This window comes from Ictidomys tridecemlineatus, chromosome 10, assembly GCF_052094955.1.
Source record: "Ictidomys tridecemlineatus isolate mIctTri1 chromosome 10, mIctTri1.hap1, whole genome shotgun sequence".
Lineage (NCBI taxonomy): Eukaryota > Metazoa > Chordata > Mammalia > Rodentia > Sciuridae > Ictidomys > Ictidomys tridecemlineatus.
The window spans coordinates 104915264-104942452 of NC_135486.1; the positions used below are offsets into that span (position 1 = coordinate 104915264).

At 52.5% G+C, this 27189-nt stretch overlaps 1 protein-coding gene across 12 annotated transcripts in view; it reads right to left on the minus strand.

The window, feature by feature from the left end:
• Mad1l1 (mitotic arrest deficient 1 like 1) overlaps positions 1-27189 on the minus strand; it is a 354495-nt gene that overhangs the window by 57057 nt on the left and 270249 nt on the right. For all 12 annotated transcript variants that reach the window (XM_078023582.1, XM_078023580.1, XM_078023581.1 and 9 more), the window contains one exon: positions 6215-6405. In XM_078023582.1, coding sequence (XP_077879708.1) covers positions 6215-6405 — 191 coding nt within the window. The remainder of the gene's footprint in view (positions 1-6214; positions 6406-27189) is intronic.

Here is a 27189-nt window from a genome sequence, read left to right on the forward strand (position 1 = left end):
AACTGTCACCACCAGCACTGGCTCACTGACTGACAAACGTGCTGCCCTGATGCCACACATTAACAGCAGAGAAAATTGTGTGTCGTGGTGGGGAGAGAGGAGGGAACTCTGTATTTTCTGCTCAATTTTTCTTAAACCTTAAACTGTTTGAAAAAATAAGTTAATTAATATTCAAAAAAACAGAAGAATAACTTGTACTCTATGGAAATTATATGAAATTCAAAGCTCAGTGCCACAAATAAAGTTTCACTGGAACACAGCCACTTGGCTGAGTTCCAGGAACGGGGCTCCAAGGCCCTTTGTGGAGGATGCCTACAGACCTTGGGGTAGGGAAGGATGTGGGTGAGCTGACTGTGGTGGTCTTGGGCTCAGGGCACACACTGGACAAGATGGGCAATCAGGGCCATGAGGCAGGCCTTGGTATTCCCACTGGGGGAATCTGGCCACTGTCCTGAGGCCAAGGGGTCTGGGAGTCTGAGCCTCAGGCTGCCCGCACACCAGCTTCAGCAAACCCAGTCCCTTCCTCTAAGCGGTATGCTTGCGGGAACAGTGAAGAGACCATCTCTGAATGCTCTAAACAACCCTTCTGTGAGCTACTCTATGGAAGCAGACACCCAGTGAACCCAGGACCCTGGTGCAGTACCTAGGAGTGCCCATAGATGCTGTGGGGTCCCAGAGTCCTGGGCACAGGGACGCTACACATCAGAGGTTTGCTTTCAGCTTCGACACCTGCTGCTCTCTGGCAGGCCTGGTGTAGCAGGTGCAGGAGACACTGGCACCTCCTCGCCTGCCCTCCTGCTCCGTGCGTGGGTCCATCAGCCTCCAGAACAGCAAGGCAGTGCCGCACCTGTGCTGAAGTTGGTGGTGCTAAGGAAGTGCTTGTGCCCACGCGTGGCCCTGGGGTAGATGAGCAGGTAGCTGACCAACCTTCAGGGAGGCAGCTCGATGCTGGCAGCTCCTGTGATTACCCCAGTGTACCTCAGGGGCTGCCCCTAAGGGGACAGCCAGTTACACCATGAGCCAAGTCAGACCTGAATCCACAGAACACATTTCCAGCGCGGTGCAGCACTCCACACTGCAGGGAGAAACAGGAGGTTCAGCTTGGTCCAGTAACGTGCCCAGGGCCCCACGGCTGGCATGGGGTGGGGCCTCAGCACCAACCCCAGCCGTCTCCAGCCCCCAGAGCCCTCACTGTGTGAGACCCCACCCCCGGGCTCAGATTTCAGCCACTGGAAGGACAGAAAGGTGTGCCACTCAACAGGAAAGTATCCACGACGATTGCCACCTGCCCAAGATGCACTATGAGCAGGCTCAGCCACACTGGGTGGACTTCTGAATTTGCATTTATACATACATGATCTTCCCCCACTGGCTGACAACCCCTTCGCAGTTGTCATTGCAGGCCTGCTTTCCAGACCTGGAGCCTTGGGCTCACCAGCTAGTACACACAGGCAGCTGCGGTGCTCTGCTCAATGCTGGTTTGTGCAACCCCAGACTCTGCTTCCATCTCGGCCCTCTAGCCCTGAGCAGGCCCTGCAGGCCCTAGGTGATGCTGGGCTGTGGGATGGTGCCAGGCATGGAGGAAGGGGGCCCACAGGATGGCCTGCATCTCATGGCTTTGTTATAAATCATACCTGCTGTGTGACTCCTGTGACGAAGCTTTCCTTCTGGGAGGAGGGTCCTTGTGAACCATGGGGAGTAAGATCAGCAAGAACAGACCAAGAGCTCAGAATAGGTCCCTGCTACAAGGGGAGCTTCTGCGCATGGTCCGGGCAGCTGAGGACAGCTTGACAGGCCCCTCCCTTCAGTCCAGGGGCAGGGCAAGGCCTTCCAAGGAACTCTACAGACTTTTGGATCTGATTTCCCTGGGGAGGGAGAGAAGTGGGCAGGACGCCAAGCTCCTGCTGGGAGGAGCTGGAGCTAAGATCTCTTGCTTTCCCCCAAATGGCAGCCCCCGGGCAGCAGCTCCCTCCACCCACACGGCAACGAAAGCCTGGGTCCGGGTTGGGCTGGGAGCAAACCCTCAATTATCCCAGCACACATCTGCAGAACCTGCTCAACTGGAAACAGGGCTCAGCTATTTCTAACTCTGTCTCAGACCCTTCCTGCTGGAAAAATCATTTCTGGGAAAATAAAATAAATGAGAGGGGCCAGGGGCCTATGGTTTGGTGCGACACTTCCTGTGCCTGGTCTAAGAGCTGCCACACTGCTCTGTGTATACCAGCACCTGGTGGGGGTAGGGTAGGGGGGAGGCCTTGGGACCGAGGTCAGTCTGCCCTCTGTCTAGTCCTTATTTACCCTATATTTTTGGTATGGGGAACTGGACCCAGGAGCTCTCTACCTCTGAGATACATCCCACTTGTTCCTTTCATTTTATTTTTAAGACACATAAGTTGCCCAGGCTGGCTTTGAACTTGCAATCCTCTTGCCTTAACTTCATGAGTAGCTGCATTAAAGTCACGGGCCTATCTTTCCACTTGCTGGCCTGTCTGCCCTTTTGTCAGCAGATCCTACAAGCACCTCTCCATATCTGGGTCTTGACTGGCAAACAAAGGCTGCCATTAATGGCACCAGCAGGGCTCCTCTCACCACTGGACTTAGTATTCCAGGGGGTGTGGTATGGCCAAAGACGACACACAGGTGGGGCATAACCAGCTCTGTGCCCTGGTTAGACTTCCTGCTGGAAGGCTTGACGGCCCAAACTGTCTTCCCCATACCTGAGTAGGAGGATTGCCAAAGGCTGCCGAACTGAGGCTCTGAGCAGGATCAGAGAGGCCTCAGCCCACAGAGAAGGCCTGGTCCCAGGGAGGCTTTGAAGGGACAAACACAGGCCATCTGGAAGTCTACAGAGACATGGTGCTTCAGGCCTCTCCCAGAAGCCCTGAGTTGTCTGTCAGGGAAGGAAGAGGGGTCAGGAGCCCACAGTGTGCAGACCCAGCCTCCTCCTCCACAAGCCCCTCCTGCCAGGTCCACTGGGGGCAAGACCAGGAGAACTGCTATGAGGCTCTGCTGGGTTGGAGGGGAAGGCAGGACCCAGGTGTCAGCAGAGACTGCACAGGGGTAGGAAGCATCCGTGGGCTGGGGCTGAGCAGGTTAATGGGATCCCACCAATGACATGAACATTCACAGGGTCTCATAGGGCTGAGCTTACAGTGAGCACCTCATAAGCATCATCTCCCACAACGATCCAAGTCTGAGCTTGTAATTATACCCATTTGGCAGATGAGACAACTGGGATCAGAGAAGGTAGGTCACTGGTTAGCCTTGGCCACATTATAGAACATTCTGAGATCTAAGATGCTTCCAGAATGTAGTTTCCACAACTGGACAGGTGTGCTAAGGTGAAGAGAAGAGGCACAGGATGGGTGCAGGGGAGTGGCAGAAGGGCAGGCTGAGGCCAGACAGCAGCAGGTTGAAGGGGATGAAGCTGTGGAGGAAAACGGAGCAGGAGCCCAAAAGAGGGGAAGAAATGCCTCCCTGCCAGCGGCCTCACCCCAACTGTAGCAAGTGAGGTGGGCCACGTGGGCCTGGGCAGACAGGAGGTGGGGGGCCCATCTGGCTGCTCCTCATGGATGCCTCAGACCTCACAGTGGGGAGGCAGCTGTCCTATGAATCAAAAAGCGCACAGGAATAGTCGGCTCGGTGGAGGCACAAGGGGCTGTGCAGCCCCCACTTCCCTGAGAAAAGTCACATCCATCTCCTTACCCATGATCACGGACCCAGCCCAGCACGGGGAAACATGACCCTCAGAAGGCCAGCAACACACGACCTTCACCAGGCCAGATGGTGACACATGGCCCTGACCACGCCAGCATGCAACAAAGTGCCTCACCAGGCCCTCAACCATCTCTTGGAACTTGTGTACATTCTGCAATGATTTTGGTGTCAGGCCCTGGGAAGACCCACAGTTGCCATATAGTTCTGTCCCACAAATGGGGTCAGCTGTGGGCCTGGCCTTGCACTGCCTATGGGCCATCTTGGCACTGAGGTGCTGGGCTCTGCTGATCCTGGGTAGGGCCGGGGCTCCCAGAAGAGGTTGTTTCTAGTCTCAAGCCACCAGGTGGGGGAGGTAGCCAGTGGCATACCCCATGGGGCCTCCTCTGCCCTCCAGCCATGGTGAGGGAGCTGCCTGTGGCCAGCAGGGGCTGGAGTCTGCTCCTACCCTCAAGGTAAGCAGTCATTTGCTTCCCCATCAGCTGGGGCTGCACAGGCACTTCTAAGGAGAGATCTAAATGACCTGGGTGGGAAGAGGCAAGACAAGGAGGTACCAGGGCCTCAGCCGCTAACATGGGACCGCAGTGTATCAGGACAGTGGGGATAGCAGGGATAGGTAGGGTTGGAGGGTGCTCCCACCCTCCCTTGTGTGTGTCCTGTGGAGACTGAGGCCACCAGCTGGTCAGGGTGTAGTGGGCCTGGAGGGAAAGAGGAGCCTGGGAGGAGCAGAACGAGCTGTAACAGGGTGAAGGGTCAGCACTCACGTGCTCACTCCTATGAGAGCACCAAGATGCTAATGGCTGCCCTTTGGAGGCAAGAGTCTGAGTAGATTGTGCTTTTCTGGATTTTCTACAATCTATAAATATGAGATACTCCGGAATGTTTCCCAAGGTCTTCCTGGAAGTAGCTTTCATAAGATCACAATCACTTCAGTCAAAGAATATCAAGAATTCAATGAAAACTATTCCTTATAATTTATAAATGTTGTTAAGTGATATGTTAAATAGTGGCTGTTCATAAGCACATCTTTATTTACCCAATCTTTTTAAAAGAGCACAAATTTCTACAATGCATTAAATTAAACACCCATCAGTGATCCTGAGTTATTCAAAAGTACACAGGATTATACAAAAGCAAAGACGTACGTTTCTGATGGCTTATTTATCTAAAGACTTTGAGTGTCTGAATATTTATTTACTTACTCAAAGGTTTGAGAGTTTCAAGATGTATAAAAATGGATGAACATGATCTGAGAAGCCTAGCAGATTTAGAAGGCACACTGTGAAACCCGGGGACAGTGGGCACCAGGCTGGGCTGTGGTTCTGGCCACAGGGGTGGGAGCAATGCACAGAGGGGCAGCTGAAGGACAGCGGGGGTTAGGAATGAGAGCTCCAGCCTAAAGAGGATGACAGGGAAGTGTTGTTTGTTTTCCATTAACTTCTGCTCGAAATACTCAAGCTATACTGGGGACAGGTTTTGAATAAAAATGAAAGTTAGTTCCTGCTTCTATAGAAAAGCAGAGCTAGGCCAGCTGCTAGAGGCTCGACGGCCCAGCCACACCTCAGTGGAGCCCAACCTCCTGCAGCCGTGCCTGGTCGACCTTCCTGAAACAGCTGGCAAGGCAGCAGCCTCTCCATGAACAGGGGTTGGGTTGCCAGGCCAATGACAGACCAGCCTTCATCAAGCCAGGTTTCCAGCTGCCTGAGGTTGCACGGGGCCACCACCCTAAGGTCACCCCCCCTTCTGCTGTTAGAACTGCTTCCCTGAGCACCCCTCATCCTCAGGCTCATGTCAGTCCAGAAATCCAGAAGTCCCAGCCACAAAACACATACAATTCCACCATGTCACACTGCTCCCATGGCAGCACTGTGCACAGCACTTACACAAACAAGTACCTGGCCCAATGCCTGACCCCTCTGCTTATAGGGACCAACCCCGCCATTTGGGACCTCAGCCCTGGCTTCTCTGGCCAGCTGCAGAAGTTGGTCCCTTTGGCCTGATTCCTGACCAGCATGTAGGCACCGTCACATTTTCCTTTCTTCTCTTGAGGTCCACGCTCCACACTGACCTCTGGCTGAGGTCTGGCAGCTCTAAAGGTGCCAGCTTGCCCACAATCATACAAATCCTCTGAGATGCTATTGTATATTATGAGTCTGGGTAAACTCATGTCTTGGGGCCCCCAACCCACAGGGTAAAGCCCAGGTGGAAACTCAGAGGGTTGACACAAAGAAAGGAAGGGGCAAAGTCCAAAGGAAGGGGCTGAAGAGTCATGTGGATGTGGCCTAGGGCCAATAAAGCCAAGGCTGAACAGAAATAGCCAGCATGTCCCCTCCTGCCTTGTAACCCATGCTGTGGTGAAACGAGATGCAGCAGCTTACAGGTGCTGTCCATCAAGCGCTAACGGTTTGATTCCCCTCCCAATGAGAAGGGAGGGCAGGCCCGTGGCTGTGGCAGTGCGAGCTGGTGGATGACGGACCGCTGTTGCAGAGCAGAGGCCTACCTTGAAGATGAGGCAGTCCGTCTTGTGTTCCGCATACTGGGAGGTGAGTCGGTACTGGCTCTCTGTGGTGACATCTATCTGGTAGCCCGTCAGCGTGTAGCAGACCTTGCGGAACTCCTGGATCTTGGTCTGGAAAACCTCCTTGAGCCGCTGGTTCTTCAGCTCGGCGCTCTCCACCTGTTTCCGCAGCTCTACAGGGAGAGGAAAGGAGAGTGTGAGTTCACCACGGGCTGGAGATGTGACCCAGAGAAAGGCAGGAACAGGAACAGCTAGGCGCAAGGATGAGCTTCATCCCCACCCAGGTCTCAGCTGTCTGGGGATGGCTGTGGCAGCACCACGTAAGCCAGCCTCATCTGTGTGCTCAGAAGAATCCGAATGAGAAAGGCAGATGATGATGTGCAGTCTGACCAAGTGGCATTCAGACAGTTACCACATTACCTCCAGCCCCTCTAAAGAAACCGTGGCTCTGAAGCCAGAAATTGGAGCCACACATCCAGACACAATGACAATGGGTAACTCCTACAGCCACCCCAAGTCACCATTAGGATTGGTAGTGACTTTTGGGTACACTTGCTTCATCTCACCAGCAGATTCCAGGTGAGAATGTTCTGGAAGAGGAAGCATCAAGAGTCTAGGTCTGAATGGAAGGCCTGGATCCACGATGCACCTCAGGCGATGCTGACATTGCGAGGCCGCAGCCTGAGTCCCTGGGGGCCTGTATGCCTGCCCTACAAGAGTTAGCACAGCAGTCAGGGGGCACGTGGCAGGGCAGCCACGTAGAGGTTCTGGATCATTTCACCCCAGGGTCCCCCTCCACAGTGGGGCCTAGCTGGGCTCCATGGCTTAGCTATGGGAGGACAGCCAGCCCTGCCCAGGGCTCCCACCCACGATGTGGCTCCGTGTAGACCATCTGGGCAGAACCCCCACCTCCTGCTGTGGTTTACTGCCGCCTGGGGAAAAACAGGCTGTGCGAAGCCACCAGCACAATGCACAATTGCCATGAATCTCTCACCCAAGGTGCCTTCCGAGTAATTAAGCCTTGATTTATCCCTGTTAATTATTGAGCCTGGCTCCACTTAAACATGCCTGGAGTTGCCTCCAGAGCTGGCACTTTTGGTGGTCCTGTCTAGGAAGTCCTGCAGGGCCTGGGATCCCTGGGAGGGGGTGGCCCCACTGGAATTCTGGAGAAACTCCAGGTCCCAGAGTCAGCGAGACCCAGCTAAGCCCTCCTTTCCCCTGCCCATGGTGTCAGCTGAGGCCAGCCTCCCTTTGCTGGGACAGGGCTGAGGGTCCCTCCTCAGGCTGCATTAAGGCATAGGGCAGCTAGCACCCCAGCTGCTGTGGGAGAGGAAGTTAACATTAGCTGCACTGCACAGCCAGAGGCAGAGGGGATTCTCAGAGGAGGAGCCCTACCCTAGCCAGTGCCCAGGGAAAGGCCCTGAATCAGTATGAGCCTGAAGAGCACAGGCTCCATCAACCCATGCTCAGCACGGGGTCCTGCAGCCCCTCCCTGGAAATGTGAGAGAAAGGGTACAAGTCCTAGCACCTGCCTGCGTGCTCAGAGTCAAAAGAAGCATAAGTCCATGTCCCACAGCACTACAGGCCCAGGCCATGGCTTAAGGTGCCACGTGAGGGGGACGGAGCAGCCTGCCTCCTAGGAGAGGCAAGTAGAAAGCAAGTGTACCCAAAAGTTACTGCCAAGCCCTTGAGTGACAGACCAAGGAAAATGGGAATGTAGGGAGGGTTGGGCTTCCATCCTGGCTCTGCCATCTCCATGCCCTACCCCATCTCAGTGACAGGTATGTATCTGCTCTTTGCTGTCTCTTGAGCATCTAGCTGGAGGTGGGCTGGCATTGACAGTGCAGGACTTGCAGGCATCTGCACTAATGGTACACGCTGCCCTCTCAATGTCATACCCACAAACTCATTTGCCACATGGTTATGATGTAGGAACTTAATTTCACAAATTAAGAAACTGAGGCTCAAAGAGCTTCACCACCCGGCTGCACATACGGGGGCTCAGCAGGGCTGTTGCTGCCTTTGCTGGATCTCACATTCTGGAACGCACAGCTTGCTACGAAACCCACTCCCTAAGAGAGGCGCCGTGGTACCAGGAGCTGGGTAAGATGTATGCAGCATGACAAAACCCAGCCTGTCCACCTGTGGGGCTGTGGCCATCTGCCCACTGGCCCTGCCCTGGCTGCTCCTCCATTCATCATCTGGTGCACAGGCCTTGGCGGACACCAGTATCTGCAGCCAAGAGCCCCTCCAACAGGAAGAGGCCCAGAGCCCTTGATTAATCGAGTGATCAGACTATGAAATCAAAAGGTTAATTGGCAGCTCTGACCCCAATATTCTTCCCCATGTCCCTCAGCCAAACCTCCCTAGGGTGGAGCTGACAGCAGGAGGGAAGCTTATACAGGAAGAAAAGCTCCCTGCCCATGCTGCCTGGACAATATTTCAGTCCTGTCAGGGACCACACCACCTTTAATCTATCTCAGACATCCAATGGGAGAAATTAATCCTAGTAATAAACGCACCTGACCTTGGAGAAGAAAATAGCCCCCTTTGGTGCAGTCCACAACCCTGGAAGCAGCCTGGGCTCAGATATGCACAAGGCCCATCCATACTTATGGCTGGTCAATATGTGTCCCAGGAGGAAGGAGGTGAGCCAGGAGAGGAGGAGCACACTCCAGGCACTGGCCACACGCCAGGCACCTGTGGTCTGTGGCCACATAAAAGGCAGGACTGTCACCATGGCCAGTTATAGGGGAAGCCAAATTCTTCATATACAAGGGGCCTGACCCACCCTGCCAGGCCCAGTGGGGAGAGGTGCAGCTTTGAGGTGAGGCCCACCCCAGCTGGCAGGTCCAGAGAGGGAAACCTGTGACTGATTGCTCCATTTAGAGCACTGCAAAGTCAGTATTTTGACCTCCCTGTTATTCTTGTAGTTCAATGGCTTACATAAACACAAATGAATAATTCACACAATGGTCTGGATTAGATAAATAAAAGATGGGTCTCCACCTTGGAAACGTCACTGCTTTCTTGCCAGTGGCTCTCATGAAGGCTCTTTCAGAAACACTGGGAGTGAGGCTTCCTCTGGGCTGGGCTTCATGGGCCCTGGACACAGGTGCTGAACAGGCTCCTCCCAAGTCCAGAAGCCAGGAGGCCAGAGGCCCCAGTCCATGGTGACCCCACCCCCAGAGTGCAATAACAACATATGCACGCCTGCCAGGCTGGAAGTGTAGCCCAGGGGGCCTGATCAGGGTCTGCTAAAAGCCAGACTGCCCTGACCTGGTGACCTGAGGCCTCACCTCTGGATTTATGTGCACCACAGCCACCTGCTGTGATGGGACCAAAGTACAGAGACACCTGGGAACAAGACCCTGGGCACTAACAGCCTTATTGTGAGGAGCCCCTTTCCTCCCAGGCTCAAGTTCACACTCCATGAAGAAGCTGCTGAGGCCCTGAGTCAGGCCACTCTCCCACTCCATTGCTAACTTTTCCTGCCCTCAAATCCTAAGCTGTAGCCACACTATGACCAGGTGATACTGCTATGAATGCCATCCTCTCCCTGCCCTGGCTGCTGTTCCCCATGTTTCTGTGCCCAGCACCTTAGGCCCCAGATACCAGACACCTTCCAGTTACCCACCAGCCTCCCAAGCAGGCTGCCCACTCCCTCCCCCTACTGCACTTTGCAGGGACAGGCCTAACTGAGGTGCTCAAAGCATGTCCTGGTGAGAACAGCAGAGGAATGAGTGTGGCAGGTGACAAGTAGGGCCTGAAGAAAGAGATGCAACTGTTCATCCAGAGTCCAGAGTCAGACAGCAGGGTGGCAGTGGCTGTGCAGACCAGGATGAGCTGCCACAGGGGCTCTGGGGCATGCCAGGCCTGGCTCTGAGTCCTGCCCTCTGCTCCTCGTCCCCTTGTGCAAGCTCAGCCTGAGTCTGCTGGCTGTCCCTAGCTGTATCCAGAGAGGCTGCAGGACAGCTCTGACCTGCCCCCTCTCCATCTTAGCCCAACACCTGGCCCCTCCTGGAATTGCAGAAGATAGCTGTGAAACTTTAGTGGGAAGGACACAGGACAAAAATAACTTGCACTCTGTCAGATAAAGGCTAGCAGGGAAGAGCGCTCCTGCCGGAGAGTGGAGATGTTGGGATAAAGGAGCATTTACGGTCTCCAATCTCTGGAGACCCAGCTCACTGCCTGAAATGTGGAGAATGTCTGATGCTAGTGGAGCAGGTGGCGAGTGCGAGGGGGAGAGGTGGCCAGTGTGAGGGGGGTGGGTGCAGAGACACAGCGGAGGTGAGTCCAGACAGAAGACGGCCACGGGGCTTGTGGCCATCAACATCCTCATGTCATCTGCTGCAAAGGACAGGAGTCAGAAGCGGGGGGAGACAGGTGTGCTATCCTTCGCCTTCACACTTGCCTGCACCCACTGTGGCCCTGGGCTTTACCAGCATGGCACCTCTGGCTCCTATGAAGCCCATGGGCTGCTGAGGATCCCACAGATAACACAGATGCAACGATTCTTTTGAAGATGGAAATGGCTCTATGGAGACTCTCCAGGGACCACCTGTCCACTTCCCTCCCTTCCAGGGGTCCCAGACAGGAAGACCAAGTTGACCACAGCCAAATGGACAAGCTAGGGGTGTAGAGTGTTGGGTGATGGTGGCATGCTGCCCCTGGATCCAGGCTGCAGCCTTGTTGATTGCTCTGCAGTGCCACCCTGCTATGAGCTGGCCAGGTGCTGTTCTTGAGGTGCCCTCTGTAAAGGGAGGCCTCAAGCACTGCAGCCCTGTGTGTTTTACGACCCCCACCAGGGCCTGAAGGAATGCACCCATCTGTGGGGCTGGCCCTACTCACATCTGCACTCCAGGAGGATTCTGGACAGAACCCTGCAGAATGCAAAGATCCCACACAATGCTGCTTCTATGGGCAGAGCCTATCCCCGAGGTGGTCACTGAGCTCTGAGCAGGCTCTTCACAGTTGGCCCTTGCGGTTAGGTCAGGCCCTGGTTCTCCGGGTCCACAACCCTCCCTCACATCCACATGCATCCCCCAGTGTGCGTGAAGACCCCAGTTGTCTGGGCAAAATTTTCACATGCCTGGAGAATGCTCCCCTTTCCCTAGTGAATTCTTACACCTTCCAGCTTTCAAATCGCTTTGGTCCCTCAGTGTGTGCCTACAGTATTTGTTTTATTTCCTTCATAGGAAAAAAGTCTTAGCTTAGTGTAAAAAGTCTTAGCTTAGTGCTTACAGACACAGATCCGGGAAGACTGTGATCAGTGTGTGTCTTTACTGTACCCACAATACACCCCAAGGAGCCTGGGCATGGACGGGCTCAGTGAGCACCGAGAGAGTAATAAGAAAAACTCCCATTTCTCCCTAAAACCCTGTCTGTCACCCAAGAGAGTTACAGTTTAACCAAAGCCTGTGCCCTCGTGGGGTCTCCCTCTGCTCCTGTGCCCCTCCCCTGGTGGCCATGAGGGAAGCAGCGGCACAGCCCATGCACCAGCACCAGGGCGGAGGCACCCAGGGAACCAGAGTTCAGAAGATGAAAGTGGGCGACAAGAAGACAAGGGAAAGGAGTGACAGACCTGGGAGGGCGGGGACCTCACGGTTTGGGGTGGTGGGAAGCCAATTCCAATGTGAACACAAAATGTGGCGAAGCCTGGGAGGACGGGGGACATGGCAAGGATGGGGCAGATGGAAGTGACACCAACCAGGCCTGAGGGTCTGCAGGGAGTCCCAGAGAGAAGAGTGAATTTATGCTTCAGGGCATCCGGCTGGGCTGAAGGAAGGGGCCACGGTGGACGCTAAGGACTAGCCCTGCTATCGGTTCTAGAAGGAGCTCTAGGTTCCCACCACAGGAAAGTGCCAGAGGCTCCAGGGGGCCCCCCCGCTGTGCCCTCCAGTCTCTATTTTAGCAGTTTTCTCCTGAGATGCCAAACTATTATGGTTTGGATCTGGAAAGTCCCCCATTCAGCAATGTCCAGAGGTGGGACTTTTAGGAGATGGTTGGACTGTGAGGGTGCTGACCTCATTGAAGGATTAATCCATCGTGGTTAAACGGACAATGGGGAAGTGGTGGAAACTGTAGAGGCAGGACTTAGTTAGAGGAAATGGGTCTTGGGGGTGGGGGGGTGGTGCCTTGGCAGGGTAGGTTCCTGGCTCTTCTCCCTCCCTCTCCTCTCTGCTTCCTGGTTGTCATGAACCGCAGCCTTCCTTGGTCATATGATGTTCTACCCTTGCCATGATGTTGCCCTCACCTCAGGCCCAAAGCTATGGTGCCAGTCAACTACGGACAGAAACCCCTCAAACCAGGAACCAAGATAAACCTTTCCTCTAAGTTTTTTTCGGTCAGGTATTTTGATCACAGTGATGAAAAGACTAACACACAGACCTGCAAGGTGCTCATGAGGTACGATGTGTGGAAGGGGCCTATGCTGAGCCACCAGCCAGGCTCCATACCCTCACCTGCTTGGTCACTACCAAGGTATCTGCAGCCCAGCCAGCCCCAGGGACACCCACTCAGACGTCACATCCCCTGCTCCAAAAGAGAAACAAACAGGACAGAGGAGGAAGACTTCTGATATGAAAAGCAGAAACAAAAGAGTTTAAAAAACAACACACAACACACACATAGCTGGGGACAGTGGCACATGCCCATAATCCCAATGGCTTGGGAGGCTGAGGCAGGAGGATCTTGAGTTCAAAACCAGTCTCAGCAACTTAGTGAGGAGTCATGCAACTCAATGAGACCCTGTCTCAAAATAAAAAATAATAAATAAATTAAAGCAACGATACACACACCTAGCAGATGAAGAATCACAAATAACAGCCTTGCTGAAAGGAGATAGAAACGAGAATACACTGTCACAGAAGCGAAACAGCTTGACAGAAGAATCATGGGGTAAAGAGGAGGGAATCTCCCATAAAGTACCCCCCAAAAGATCAGAGACAGAAAACAGCAAAGAAGAAATAATGCAGGGGTTCTGCGAGACCAATATCCAAGAAGCAGGAATTTTATAAGGACAGATTACAGGACATAGGAAGGAAGACATCACAGAGGGAATGATCAGGTAAGTTTCAGAACTGAGGGGCGGGCAACTCCAGGCCCAGTGACGCCCAGCACATGTGTAACAGTGGCCCACTTGATGCTGTGAATATAGCCCTTGCTGCTCTGCCACTGTAACTTAAGTTTTAAATAAACATGTTTCTTTCTCTTCCTCTTTCCCTCCCCCTCCCTAATCTTGGGGGAAACAGGATTTCTTTCTTCTCCATCCCAGTTTTGTGTCTTGGAGCACACCCCCACCATAGGAATGAAGTCTGACTTCTGGATGGCACCAGGAGATCTAAGAAATGACTATCTCCCAAACTAACAAGTGATATATATAACTCCAGACACAGAACACATGGAACGCAGCCTTAGGATCACCTCTTAAACCCCACTGTTCTCCCTGATGGGGAGAATCACAGCCTCTGGGACAGAAGTCCCCTGTGTTTCTCCTTTGTTAGCAAAGCATTAAAACTTCTTTTTCCTTTTCCTCAAAACCTTGTCTTCATTATTGGACTGGCCTGGGGATGAGGATTGAGCTTTTGGTAATATGAGGACTGGGTCAGGCAGAGCATAAGACACCTCAGGACACACACACATACAAGGACACACACACAACTCCCATAGGATCAGGAAGCTGGGTAGGTGTCTGGTTCTCGCTGACAACATGGTGTGTGGAGATCATGGCCTGCAAGGGCCAAGGGAGTCTGGGCTGGACAGGGCACCTGATAGGGCCCTGCTTGTCCTTAGCTCCAGAGAAAATGCAAATGAGCATTTGTTCATATATTTGTTGATTGATTGTATATCCTCTTCTGAGAAGTGTATGTTCAGGTTCTTGGCCCATTTGTTGATTGGGTTATTTGTTTTTTTGGTGCTTAGCTTTCTGAGTTCTAAAATGTGTCACATATATACACAATGGAATTTTACTCAGCATTAAAAGAGAATAAAATCATGGCATTTGCAGGTAAATGGATGACATTGGAGAAGATAATGCTAAGTGAAGTTAGCCAATCCCAAAAAACAAATGCGAATGTTTTCTCTGATATAAGGAGGCTGACTCATAGTGGGGTAGGGATGGGAAGCATGTGAGGAATAGATGAATTCTAGATAGAGAAGAGGGGAGGGAGGGAAAGGGAGTGGGCAGGGGGTTAGCAAGGATGGTGGAATGTGATGAACATCATTATCCAAAGTACATGTATGAAGACACAAATTGGGTGTCAATTTACTTTATATACAGAGATATGAAAAATTGTGGTATATAATGCGTAATAAGAATTGTAATGCAAAAAAGTAAATGTATAAAGGCATGAATTGGCATGAACATACTTTATATACAAAGATATAAAAAACTGTGCTCTATATTTGTAAAAAGAATTGTAATGCATTCTGTGGTCATGTATTTAAAAAAATAAAATCAATTGAATAAAAAAGAAAGAAAGAAAATGAAAATGAGGAGGGAGTAGGTGAAGGGGGGAAGACCCAGGAAACACTCAGTGGGGGACAGTGGTGGCACCTATATGGAGGGCAGGAAGTGTGGGGTAGGTACCCACAGGTGGCAAGAACCCTCACCTGAGTTGGATAAGTTCTGACCCTCAGGGCCCCAAGAGGGTACAGCCAAGAAGAATCCAGAGCAGAGTTGATGGATGGCCTGCCATGTCTCCAAGTACTGAAAGGAATCTGAGAGCTCCTCCAGAAAGTTCCAGAAGGAACTACTTGTCAATGTGGGAAATCAAGCAAATGAAAGAAAACTATACATTCTGGGACACCCACACCTCAAATATCAGGTAGGAAAGATGACCAGGACAGCCTCAGGCCACAGTGTGCACACACTCACGAGGTCACAGTATCACAAAGACTCAGTACTGATTCTTCTGCAGGTGACACACAACCTATAGAGAGGGAGTGCAGGGAATGTGTGGTGTGGGCTTGGGCATGTGTGTGTGAGCATACATGTGTGTGCATATATGTGTGCTCATGCTGGAGAAAGCTTCACTTCCGCCAAAAAGCCAGGATGGGTGCAAAGCTAGCTTGCTGGGAATTGGGCTGGTGCGGTGGGCACAGGTATGGGGAGAGCAGCAGACACTACCATCCTGTGGGTCTGTGGCAGCATGTGATTTCTTACCCCACGGACACTCAACGACAGCCTAAACATGGATGGGATCATGCTGGGGAAAAGTGGCCAGGAAGGTGGGCTTCCACAGACTGGAAAGACCTCGCATCAAGACTGGCAGGAGGGCTGGGGACATAGCTCAGTGGTAAAGCACTTGCCTAGCATGCGTGAGGCCCTGGGTTCAATCCTCATCACCACATAAAAACAACAACAACAACAAAAAAGACTGGCAGAAAAAACTCATGCCCATCTTTGCTGTGGCTGAAGAAGCTCTCTGAGGGGATGCATGGACCACAGGCTAAAATGGGCTTCCCTGTGAGAGGACAGGTGAGGATGCCCAGATACCACGAATGGCTCAGGGCCATGCCAAACCCTGTCTGCCCTAAGGAGGGACCATCCTCCCCATCCCAAGGGATCCCCATGCCCTCCATGATCCCACTCTCTTCCCTGCCCATGGGCAGATGCCACAGGAGGGTGTGGCCCCTCCAGAGCCTGCAGGCTGGCCGCCCCAGACACCTGAGCAGCTCCCTCATGGAGACTGAAAGCAGCTTTAAAAATGTTCCTCAGGGGATTTGGGACAGAGCCATTTTTCTTTCTACAAAGTGAATAAAATCCACTTAACCAATGCTGGGATTTTCAGGCTTTGAAGAAGCCACGAACAGGACTAATACTTCACCATCAAAAAAGCCACCTGAGCCCAGGCTGAGTAAGGCAGCTGTTCTGAACTTGGCACTTGCCTGGCCTCGCCAAAGAGCAGTGTGGCCAGAGAGGAGGGTAGCCTATGCTCCCAACTTGGCTGTTCTCCCAGGTGTCTACTGTCTATGGCTCTGTCCTTGAGGGGCTCCCTGATGAGCACCAGCCACAGACCGGCTGTGGCCTGTGGTGGCCGTAGGGCAGGGCAGTCAGGCTCTTTCTCCTAGGTCCAGTGGGATGGTCAGAGATGAGGCTTGGTCTTTACAAAGTCGTGAATGCAGATGAAGTAGGGAAGCACCCCACATTTACCCAGGTGGGCAGGACCTGCCTTAGGGGTGCAGGGCCCAGGCCAACAGCTGAGGTGGAGGCCTCCACATCAAGCCCTAGCCTCACTTTCCATGAGAGAGGTTGAGGCTTGTCCCCATGTACTGTGGAGACAAGGGCCCATCCGAGGTGGCGCTTCTAGGTTAAAGCAGGGTCAGAGGCCTGGGGAGTCCCCAATGCAAAGACTTCGGGGACCCCAGCAGGCACCAGGAGGTGCTGGCCTGACTCAGAACCAAAGCCGAGCTGCGTGCTTTCAGGGGCTGAATTATTCATGTCTTGCTAACTTCTAAACTATTCCAGTTTTACATTTTTAAATATTTAATAATTAGGCATCAAATATTTATGCAATTTTATTAGCAGCTGTGGAAGGCAGGCACTGTGTGACTGTGACGCTGAGGTCCTCAGCCTTTTCTGGTGGCTGTCTGGGGAGTGGCAGGGAGATGCCCCAGTGGGCTGGCTGAAGCCTGTTGGGTCTGCCGTGGATGCAACCCTCTGGGATCCCACACGCAGCAAGGCAGAGCCTCTGCCCTGATGTGACACAAAGTGTCAGAGGCTGTCTTCCCACCCCAAGTCCAAACTCCAGGGGATGAGCCTGAGTGGGTGGCAGGCATGAGATACACGTGCTTGTGCCCTCTGGAACTCAATGCACCCACCCTGAACAGAGCTAGGAAGGGTGGTTGTTCAAGATAGAGCCACCATGTCCCCAAGTGCTGGCTACAGTGACAGGCAATGGGCTGGGGTCATTTCAACTATGCTGGCACCAGAGGCCCTGAGACTCAGTCTCCATCACAAGCCTGCGTTCCCCTGCTGGGCCGGAAATTGCACGTTTTTCACCAAAGAGGAGACACTTGCCCTGGAATTACATGCAGATGAGCAGCTCGTGTGCCCACCGCCTGGCTGCTGGCAGACACCCCCTGGGTAAGCTCCGTGCGGCTTTCAAACAGGGCATCTCTGTGTGATTAACTGCTCACTCCAGCAAGCAGCTTGTCACCCTGCACAAAAATGATCTGAAAAGACACCAGCAATTACAGCCCACCAGATTACGGGGTGGGAGAGTCCTGGGGTGACAAGCGGGCACTGATATCATATTCGCAGGAAGACTCCCTCCCCCAGCTCCCAGGATGGCCCCACGGGCGCCAGGCTGCACAGCCCCCACAGTGCCTTCAATAGCGGGCGACCAGATTGAGCCCTGTGGGAGTAGTCAGTAGCCCCTAGTATCTGTGGAGCCTCTGCTGACCATGCACGGGACAGACACCACACCACCTGATGGACATGGAGACAGGCTTCACAAGACAGGGCATGCTCAGTGTCAACTAGCCCAGGCACAGATGGGCTAGGTCTCCAGGGCAGGCTGGTCACAGTGACTCTTATGATGTGCCAGCCAGCCTGCAGGACACCTCAGCAGTCCCAGGTAAGGGGCCTCACAAACACTTGTTAGGAACCAGGCAACAGGGCCACAGCTGGTGCCACCCAGATGCCACCTAGGGTCTGAGTGGTGGCCTCCACCAGTCACTTGGGCCTTGGTTCAGAAAGGTCCCTGGTCCAGCCAGCAGCAGGACTCCGGTTGCCCTGGGTGGTGCTGCCTGCACAGACCTAGTGCCACCAGATCTCACAGTACAGCTTTACCTGTTGACCTGCCTGCCAGCCCTTCCTCCCCCACAGCACCCTCCCCAGGGCAGGCTACAAATAACTGCTTGGCAACATGCACCTGGCAGAGGCTTGTCCAGTGGTGGGGAAAGGGCACCATGTGTGTTACCCTCTCGAGTTCTGCAACCAATCAAGGAGAATCCTGCGCTCTCTCCATGTTATAAACAGGACATGGAGGGCTGGGAGTTGGCAGCCAGCTGCCTGCAGCTGTCTGGGACTGGATTCTGCAACCCTTCACCTCAGAGCCTCCACCTGATGGGAGCACAGCCCCGCAGGGCCTCAGCCTCATCCCACCCCGCACTAGCTCTTGGACCTGGGCCCTATAAGGGCTTTGTTTGGGCACATCAGCCCCTCCAAGTGACCCCGACTCCAGGTGCCCACAACCTTGACAGGCTGTTGCATCCTGTAACTCCAGGTGTGCCTGAGTCCCCCACTTCTAGCAGGAGCATCTGTTACCCACCTTACCTCAAACCCAGTGCCACCATTCCTGCCTGGGACTGAGTCATCAGCCCCCTAGCCATTCATAAACAAAAACCAAGTTGCCCAGATTCCTATAAATCCGCATCACTACCCCCTAAGCACTGGGTTCTGAGCTCAGCTGCCATCCTCCACTGCTCTGCCACTGCTACTGACCTTTGCCAGAATCTACCTGCTCCTCCTAGGACTCCATGGGTCCCCTTCCTCCCACTCAGAGCAAAAACCCAGCCCTTGAATACTGAAGGGCCTCTGTGAGGGAAGGCCCTCCCCAGTGCCGCACTGCTGGCAGCAAGTGCACCTGACGTGCACCTCAGGGCATGTGATCCTCACTCTTGCTGCCACAGCATGGCCTGGACTTTTGCCTACTACCAGGGGACACATTCAATGGCAAACTTGAAGACCTAGCTCTAATGTCACTCCTGAAAGCCTTCCCTCCTGTCTGGCCTTCCTTGTCCCTCTGCACCCGAGCTGAGTCTTTACCTCTGATGGACGCACATGCCTCTCCTGGCCACAGGCCTGCTTCCTTTGCTACGCAAGTCCCTTGAGGCCGGAAGAGTGCCTCCATTACCAAACCCCAATTCCAACACACACACACACACACACACACACACACACACACACACACACACTGCCTGGGGACCAGGGCTGGGAGTGGTGTCCATTAGCAGTCAGAAGGCTGACAGGCAGGGACAGCTCTCCTTGGAAACTTGTTCGGGGTCTGGTGGTCTGTAGTGACCTGTGGCCCTGCTTGAGATCTCTAACATACAAGTTGTGGAATGGCAGAGACTGGAATTCAAGAGCACCAGGCAAACAAGGTTCCCTTCTGAGCAGAAGCAGCGAGGGCAAGTCTAGGGTAGCAGCAAGTCCTGGATGGCAGGAGGGCACAAGCTGTGGAGGCCGCCATGATGGGAATGCTCTGCATGAGGTCACGTGGGCAGCAGCCATATCTAAGAGTTCTACAGCACATGTGCCTCCTTTCCAACCCTGCTTGGCTGGGCTACGAGCGGTTGTCTGTCCCAAGGCTGGCCAGCAATTGGGGATGAGTCTTGGTTCAAGAGGGCAAGCTGAACCCATTAGCTTCTGTTTGGGGACTGTGAACTGGGAGAATCTTCAGGGCAGTTGCTGACAGGAGTGGACAAGGAGGGAGGGCAAGGGTCAGAGGTGAATCATAGTTGGGCTGAGGCCATGAGCCAGAGCCAGGAGCAGGTGTGAGGATAATTGCATACCAGTGAAGAAGCCACTGGCTGCAGCTCAGAGGGTGGAGACCATCCCCTGGAGAATAAAAGGCACTGTGGGCTCTAGCAGCTCCTCTTCTGGGCACAGCAGCCCATCCTTGATGCCTGCACACCTCATCAGCATGATCAGGCCATGTCTGTGCCATGGAGGTGCCAGAGTTGCCAAGGATGAGCTGCACTACCTTCTCAGGGGTCTCCTCATGAATGCAGGTTCAGAGGGGGTGTGGGCTCAAGTCCAAGGCCACTGCATGCATTAGCGGGCTTAATAGACTGTCACGGCACAGAGTCCACAAAGAGCCTGCCATCCATTCCTGCACGTGAGGGGCTGGATGTGAAACTCTTTGCAAGTATGCAGAATGCAAGAGTTATAGAAACAGTGGTGCCTTTGAGGGGAGTGGTGAAGAGCCAGTGAGGGTCCTCGGTATCCTTACGGAGCACTGCCCTGAAGCCCATTCCCTTCAAGTCCAATGGGTGCTAGGTACACTGGTCACACGGGCAGGTATCCAGACCCCGCTTGGACAGACACAAGCCTAGCACTTGTGCTCCAGAGCCAGAAATGCCCTAAGGACAGAACTGTACACACCTATATCACAGCACAAAGTTCACCAAATGCAAGCAGAGAACACAGCTCTTTAATCCATTTCCAGAAGCTTCCTTCTATAGATATGCCCAGCAGGCGGCTTGCAAAGAGCAGGCTGGGGCAGACTGGCGTCCTGCAGCCCGCTGGTTAGGGCAGAAGCTCTGATGGAGCCACTGGGCAGAAACGGTGAGGGCAGTGAGTTGCGTCACATCCGCTGAGCTGGAGCCGCATTTGTGCAAGGCTGGGAGCTCTCGATCCGCTCTGCATGCTGGATGTATTATTAATTTCTGACAGTGGGCTTACAGAAACTAATTCCCTGGAAGGCGAGCTCCCTTTGAGAAGAGGGAAACCTTTTCAGAGCTCATCTTTTATTGACTTAGTCGTTTTGGAGTCAATCTGTCTGCTTTCGGCAAGACAAGAGTTTTAAATCTTCTTTCCTCCTTCTCAAGACGTGGCAGTCTATTAAACCCGCTAATGCATGCAGTGGCCTTGGACTTGAGATGTAACCAGTTCTTCAGATAGCAGATTAAGAAAGAGGCCATGGTATTGGTTCAGCAATTGGAGCAGCCCGGAGAGAAGGCTCTGGAAGGAGGACAAGGCCAAGGACCTGCTGGGTGGGGCAAAGAAAGGGAACTCACGGAGGCCATAGTCCTGGGCTAAGGACCCCTTAGTTTGCCCTGGGCAGAGCAGGAGCCCAGGGATAAGGAGCATATCCCAGTGCACACAGCAAGCCTAGAGAAGGGGAGGGGTGTCCAGGCAGAATCTGAGGTGTGATGCAGTCACCTCCAGGGGAAAGCAGCAACAAGATTCTCCTACTGGCCTGGAGGCAGCTGGGCAACCAGGGGTTCATGTGGGGTCAGTAGTTCAGGACCTCACAGGGTAGGCTGGAGGAGAGGATGGAGAACCCTGGCTAATAACATAAATGAGGCTGTTTCATAATTTCCAATTGCTGAGTGAGGCAGGCAGAGCAGGCCCCATGATGGCCTCCATGCCCAAGCTCACAGAGGAGAGGTGACAGGCAGAGTACATAGGTAAAGCAGGGCAAAGCCAGGGTTGGAGTTCAGGTGGTCTAGATTCTGTAAAGTGGAGCAGGAGTGAGTTCAGGTGGTCTAGATTCTGTAAAGTGGAGCAGGAGTGAGCTCCTCTGACCCATGAGTCCCCCATCAGGGAACACCGCCTGCTTCTTCTAGTCTCTCTGCATCTGTGTTTCAACAAGGCCCACCTGATGCTCTAGAGCAGCAACAGGCTCTGCATCCTATAGCCTGTTACAGTGAACAAGGGAGGCATGACACTCAGGACTGGCATATCAATCCAGCTTTGCCTCTTCCCCACAGCAGGCCCTTCCCTCCCCATCTCTAGGTCATCTTTGTTACGCAGCAGCAACAGTTCTGGCTGCATTCTGTCTATGCTCTACACTTTGTGGGAGGCTGAGGATGGAGTAGTTTATCTGGAGGAGGACATTTCAAAGCAGCATAGCGTTCAGGCTGAGAGATGATTTATCCAAATTTATAGCAAAAACCATAAGCAAGAAGGAGCAGAGCAAGATTTGGAAAATCGCAGCTTGGCCAGAAGAGGAGTATGTGTAAAGGTACGCTCAAGGAGGATACGATTGCTAGCACCTTAGAAGCCAAATGCTTTGCATCAGGAGATGGGAAGGATGCCTCAAGGGTATTCCAGAAATTGACAAGGACACTGTCATCACAGGCTCAGAGATGCAAAAATGCAAATTCATTTCAAAGACTTTCCAGGACAGAACTTTCAGAAGAGAGACTCAGGGTGCCCTGTGCACCCAGAACTACCTAGGGAATTGCTTCTCATGTTCAGCTGCAACTCACTCAGAGGCTGCTGCAGCCTTGATTCAGGTGAGCCCAGGTAAGTCTCCTGCTGGTGATGAATTTGGTATCATCCATGTGATACTGACTTTACAACATGCAGAATGCAAGAGTTATAGGAATAGGGTAACTTCTGAGATCTCAAAGGAAAGCCTGGGAGACCAGGTGGGGTGCTGCAGGGTCCAAGTCCCTGTAGGCAGCTGCAACAGGGCTGTGAGAGGGAAGGTCAAGCTGCTATGAGACCCCAGGAAGAGATGCAGGAATGTGAAATGCAGCAGCCCAGGGAAGCTGCAGACAGCATGCAAGGTCAACCAGGGAGAGGGAGGGAGAGAAAGGAGGGAATGGGGAGAGGTAGAGAGAGAGAACGAACATGGGCTGGTCACAGCCAAAAGGCCACAGCGGCGCAGCTGCCCAAGCCCTTTGGGGCTCATATCATGCTACCACTTGTTCCAGATGCTGGATGTGCGGCTCAGGGCTGGCTGTTTGCTGGGTTTTGGTCTTGCTTTGGGTTGGTCTCTCCTGTTTTCCTACTTCTTCCTTTTAGAACAGAAATGTTTGTCCTGTGCCTACCCTACCTTCATATCTTGGAAACACAGAACTTATTTCTTACAGGGCCTCACAGCTGAGTTTGCCTCTAATCTGAAGGGACTTTGGATGTGGACTTTTGAGCTGCTCGGACAGTAGATTCTGGGGGCTATTGTTGACTGAATGAATGCTTTTTGCATATGAGATGAGCAGAACCCTCTAGTTTAGATCTTGACTGTCCTCCCTATGTCTCCCATAAAGGCCAATACTATGAAAGTTGAGGAACCTTACAGAGGCAGAGCCTAGTGGGAGGTGTGTAGGTCACTGGAGGAATGCCCTTGAAGAGGTCTGTGAGATTCTGGTCCATTTTTCTCTCTTTTTGCTTCGTGGCTTATGAGGCGATTGGTTTTACGCTGTTACATGCACCTATCATGATGCACTGCCTTGCCACAGGCCCAAAGTGACAGGGCCAGTCACAGATGGAAACCTCCAAATCTATGAGTCAAAATAAACCTTTCCTCTTTATAAGTCGACCATTTTAGGCATTTTATTATAGTGAAAGAGAGCTGACTTCTGAGTAGACTGTCACCTTGCCTGGGGCAGTGCTCACTTGTGCAGTGGCACACAGTAGCTGAGTATATCTAAAGTCCCAGGCACTAGGCTGCTCCTCAGTAAATGTTGCTGCTGTGACCTAGCCAGAGAGCTCAATTGTGAGACTAGAGACCCAAAGTACAACAGAGGGAAACATAGAAAATCGAGTAAGTAAAAGAGGGAGTGTTTCAAAATGTGGAATAAAGAATAAGAGAGCAGAGGTGGGGACAGGATATCAGGGGAAGGAGAGGGCTGGGCTGGGACAGCCCCTCACTGAGAAGGTGACCCAGCCAACTTGAGGGAAGTCAGAGAGAAAAGCATGTGGCTGGCTGCCCAGGGGCAGGTTGGAGGGCTCCTCTAGTCTGGCTCAAGTCATATTATCAGGAAAGTTAATTGTTGAAAATGGCTAGAACCGGTGCAGAGACAAGCAAATACACCCTCAGAACGGAACAGAGAATCTACAACAAAACTAGAACCATGAATTGATTATCAAGAAAAGATTCACAGCAGTTCAATGGTTGAAAAAATTTTTTTTCCAATAAATAGTACTGGAACAACTGAATCTCTTCATGGAGAGAAATGAAACTTGTCTACATCTTTTTGCCACATCCAAAATTAACTCAATGAGGATCACAATCTAAATGTAAAGGCTTCTGGGAAAAACGTGGGTGACTGCAACTCTGGGTAAGCAAAGATTTCTTAGGACAAAGCACTAACCACTGAAGGAAAAGTTGATAAATTACACTTCATCAAAATTAAAAACGTTGCTTATCAAAAGAAAGCATTAAGAAAATGATTAGAAGACAAACAATCCAATTAAAAACTGGGCAAAGATTTAAGCAGACATCTCACTGAAGAAGATATATGAATGGCTAATAAGCAATAAAATGTGCTCAACATCATTAGTCATTAGGGAAATACAACCACAATAAGACACCACTTTGCACCCATTAGAATGGCTATAATCAAAAAGACAGATAATGACGAATGTTAGGTAGGATGGGAAGCATCAGGAACCTCATAAGGGAAATAAAAGCTGCTGCAGTTGCTTTTGGAAACAATTAGGCAGTTTCTTAAAAAGATAAACACAAATTTACCATGTAATCCAGAAATTCTACCCCTCCCCGGGAGAAATGAAAACAAAGGCCCAAAGACTCATGTTTGAGCAGCACTCCACAGTAGCCAGAAGTGGGAATAACAATGTCCACCAAATGAAGAATGGACAAATAGAATGTCTTCTATCTGCACAGGGAAATATTATTTGGTCATACAAGGAAATGAGTGCTGACATGCTGCAACATGGCTGAACCTTGAAAACACTGTGCTCAGTGAAAGAAGCCAGAACAAGGGTTCATCTATTGTAAGAATCCACTGATATGAAATGTTCATAAAAGGCAAACCAACCAAGATCAAAGATTAGTGATGGACTGGGACTGTGAGAGGAAACAGAGATGGCCTGCAAATGGGTGTGTGGAATCCTGAGAGATGGAAGCATCCTAAAATAAGACTGTAGTGATGGCTCACAGCTTTGCATATTTATGAATAATCGCTTAACTGTGCACTTAAAACAGAGTTCAGTTTTTAAACATGGTAATTCTATAATGCAGAAGAGCTGTCCAAGTGGAGGTGTCCATCAGAGGCCTTAGCTCAGGGCCCCAGGTCAACCCTCTGGGTCAGGACTGGATCCCATCACCTCGGGACCCCACAACCTGGCTTGGTAGATGAGGAGTCCAAGGCTTACACACTCTCATGGAGGAAGTAAGCAGGGAGCAGGGGGCCAAACCAGTTGGTCTGGCTCCAGACCTGCATGCTGACCCTGCCTAATATACCACATCATCCCTGTAACCCACTAGTGAGACCTCTGAGATTTAGGGGACAGGATGAGTGGAGGCCTAGAACCCTGTTCTTCACAAGTAACTTCCAGAGGAGGAGTCTGGAGGTACCCGACTTGGAGCTGCTTCTTGATTGGGGTGGGCTGCTCAGCCAGGCTGCCCAGCCTGTCTTAAGAAGCTTCTGGCAACCTTCCTAGTTTGCCTGGGTTGTGAACACACCCGGTGTGTAAAGCACATACACCCACGTCCATGAGGTGCCCCTATGAGCATGCATCCTCTCCTTGGCCCAAGACCAGCCATCTGGACTTTGCCTCCAAGTTCCCTGCTTTCCTGGCAGCCTGGCCTGGAACAGGAGCCCACAACTTCATCACAGAGGATGGGGGAGACACGTCACACTCAGAGATATGGGGGGTTCCAATGGGAACCAGCACAGGAGGACACTTCAGTGGACACACCCCAGTTTTAGAAGACGACAACACAGGCTGTGAGGCAGAGCTGGGAAGTTCAGAGGAAGCTGCAGGGAACAGACTTTAGCTCAAAAGAAGCTAAAGCTCCCAAGAGACAGACCTGTGTGATGGCACAGGCACCTCATGGGGCACAGCAGCTGCCAGGGCAGGTGAGGGACAGCGGATACCAGAGGCACACTGAGTTCAGATCCTGCCTTCCACTTCAGGTACATTATTTCACCTCTGAGGGTTCCCATTCCTCAACCATAAAATGGGGGAATAATGGTCCTATTTGTGGGATTGAAACCAATGAGGCAATATGTGGGATGCTCCCCCAAATGCAGCTCAGTAAACAGCCAGTGAGTGCTCTGCATTCATCCTGCAAGACGCGTTGAACCCCAACCTGACAAGACCTAGGCAGAGGAGCACTGTGGTCAGCCTGAGTACTGTGACCTGTCACAGATGGCTCGACACTGTCACTGCACCATCTTTCTCCCTTCCAAGGTCCTCCCTCCCTGTTCTCCAGGACAGGACTCTTAGAGTCTTCCTTAGGGCAGAGGTGGGGGTTCCCATTTCCTTAGGTCTCTTTGGTGCCTCAAGGAGCCTGGTCACCTCACCAGGAGCCCTTTCCCTCTACACCCAGGTGAGGCAGAAACCTTGCTCTGTCTCATCCACAGGTTCTGAGGGCCTGGTCCAGGCCATGCTCAGGAACAGATGTTAGACAGAGCAGGCTGAGTGGGTCAATGTGGGTGTGCAAGAGAGGACTGCCATTGGACTGTCATGGTCACTTCTAAGCTAGGGGGCCCCCAGCTTCAGTTGCCCTACTCTGTGGGGTACAGACTACTGTGACATGGCTAAGGGGCCAGCAGACTCAAGGATCTTGTGAGTTTCATGAAGGCCCAGTGTGCAGGTAGGGCAGGTTCCCCCCATCTAAAGATAAGGGCAAAAACACTGGTGGTAACTGGCCAAGGTGGTCCCGGCCAAACTGGTAAGTCAGACCTCAAAAATAGACCTCTCTCTCCCACAGGGACCCTGCACAACCCAAGCTGAAAAGCCGCCATTGCTAGGCCACTGAGAGGTCCCGGCTGTGCCTGCACCTGCCCACAGGGCCTGGACGCTGCCACTGCTTGCTAGCGGGAAGGCCCCTGGCTGCCACACTCTGTCAGGACCAGGGGTTCCAGGGCAAACACTTGTTCACTGCCAGGCACTACAGAGCTTCCACTTCAATTAGCGGATAAATGAAGTCACACAGAAATCCCTAATTGGGTACTTGGCTTGAGATACCCTGCAAAGTTTACAGACATGCCAGGAAGAAAAGGAAAATGAGCCACCGTTAAGACAGCCCATTCTCTCCAGCTGGTGTGCACCGTCTCTGGCCACGGATACCTCCTGGATGCAGAAGTCATGAGGGCACAGGGTGCAGGCAGAGGCAGGCTCTGACCTCAGCCACGGGGTATTCAGAACCAGCAACAAAGAAACACAGGGCTCAATCTCAAATGCCCTGGAACTGAGGGCGGGCTAGTCACCTCAGCAGGTCAATTTGGTGAGGCAGCAAGTGATGCAAGAAGATGACATGGCATTGTGGGGACAGGCTAGCAAGCTGGTACTGGGGTTCCAGAGG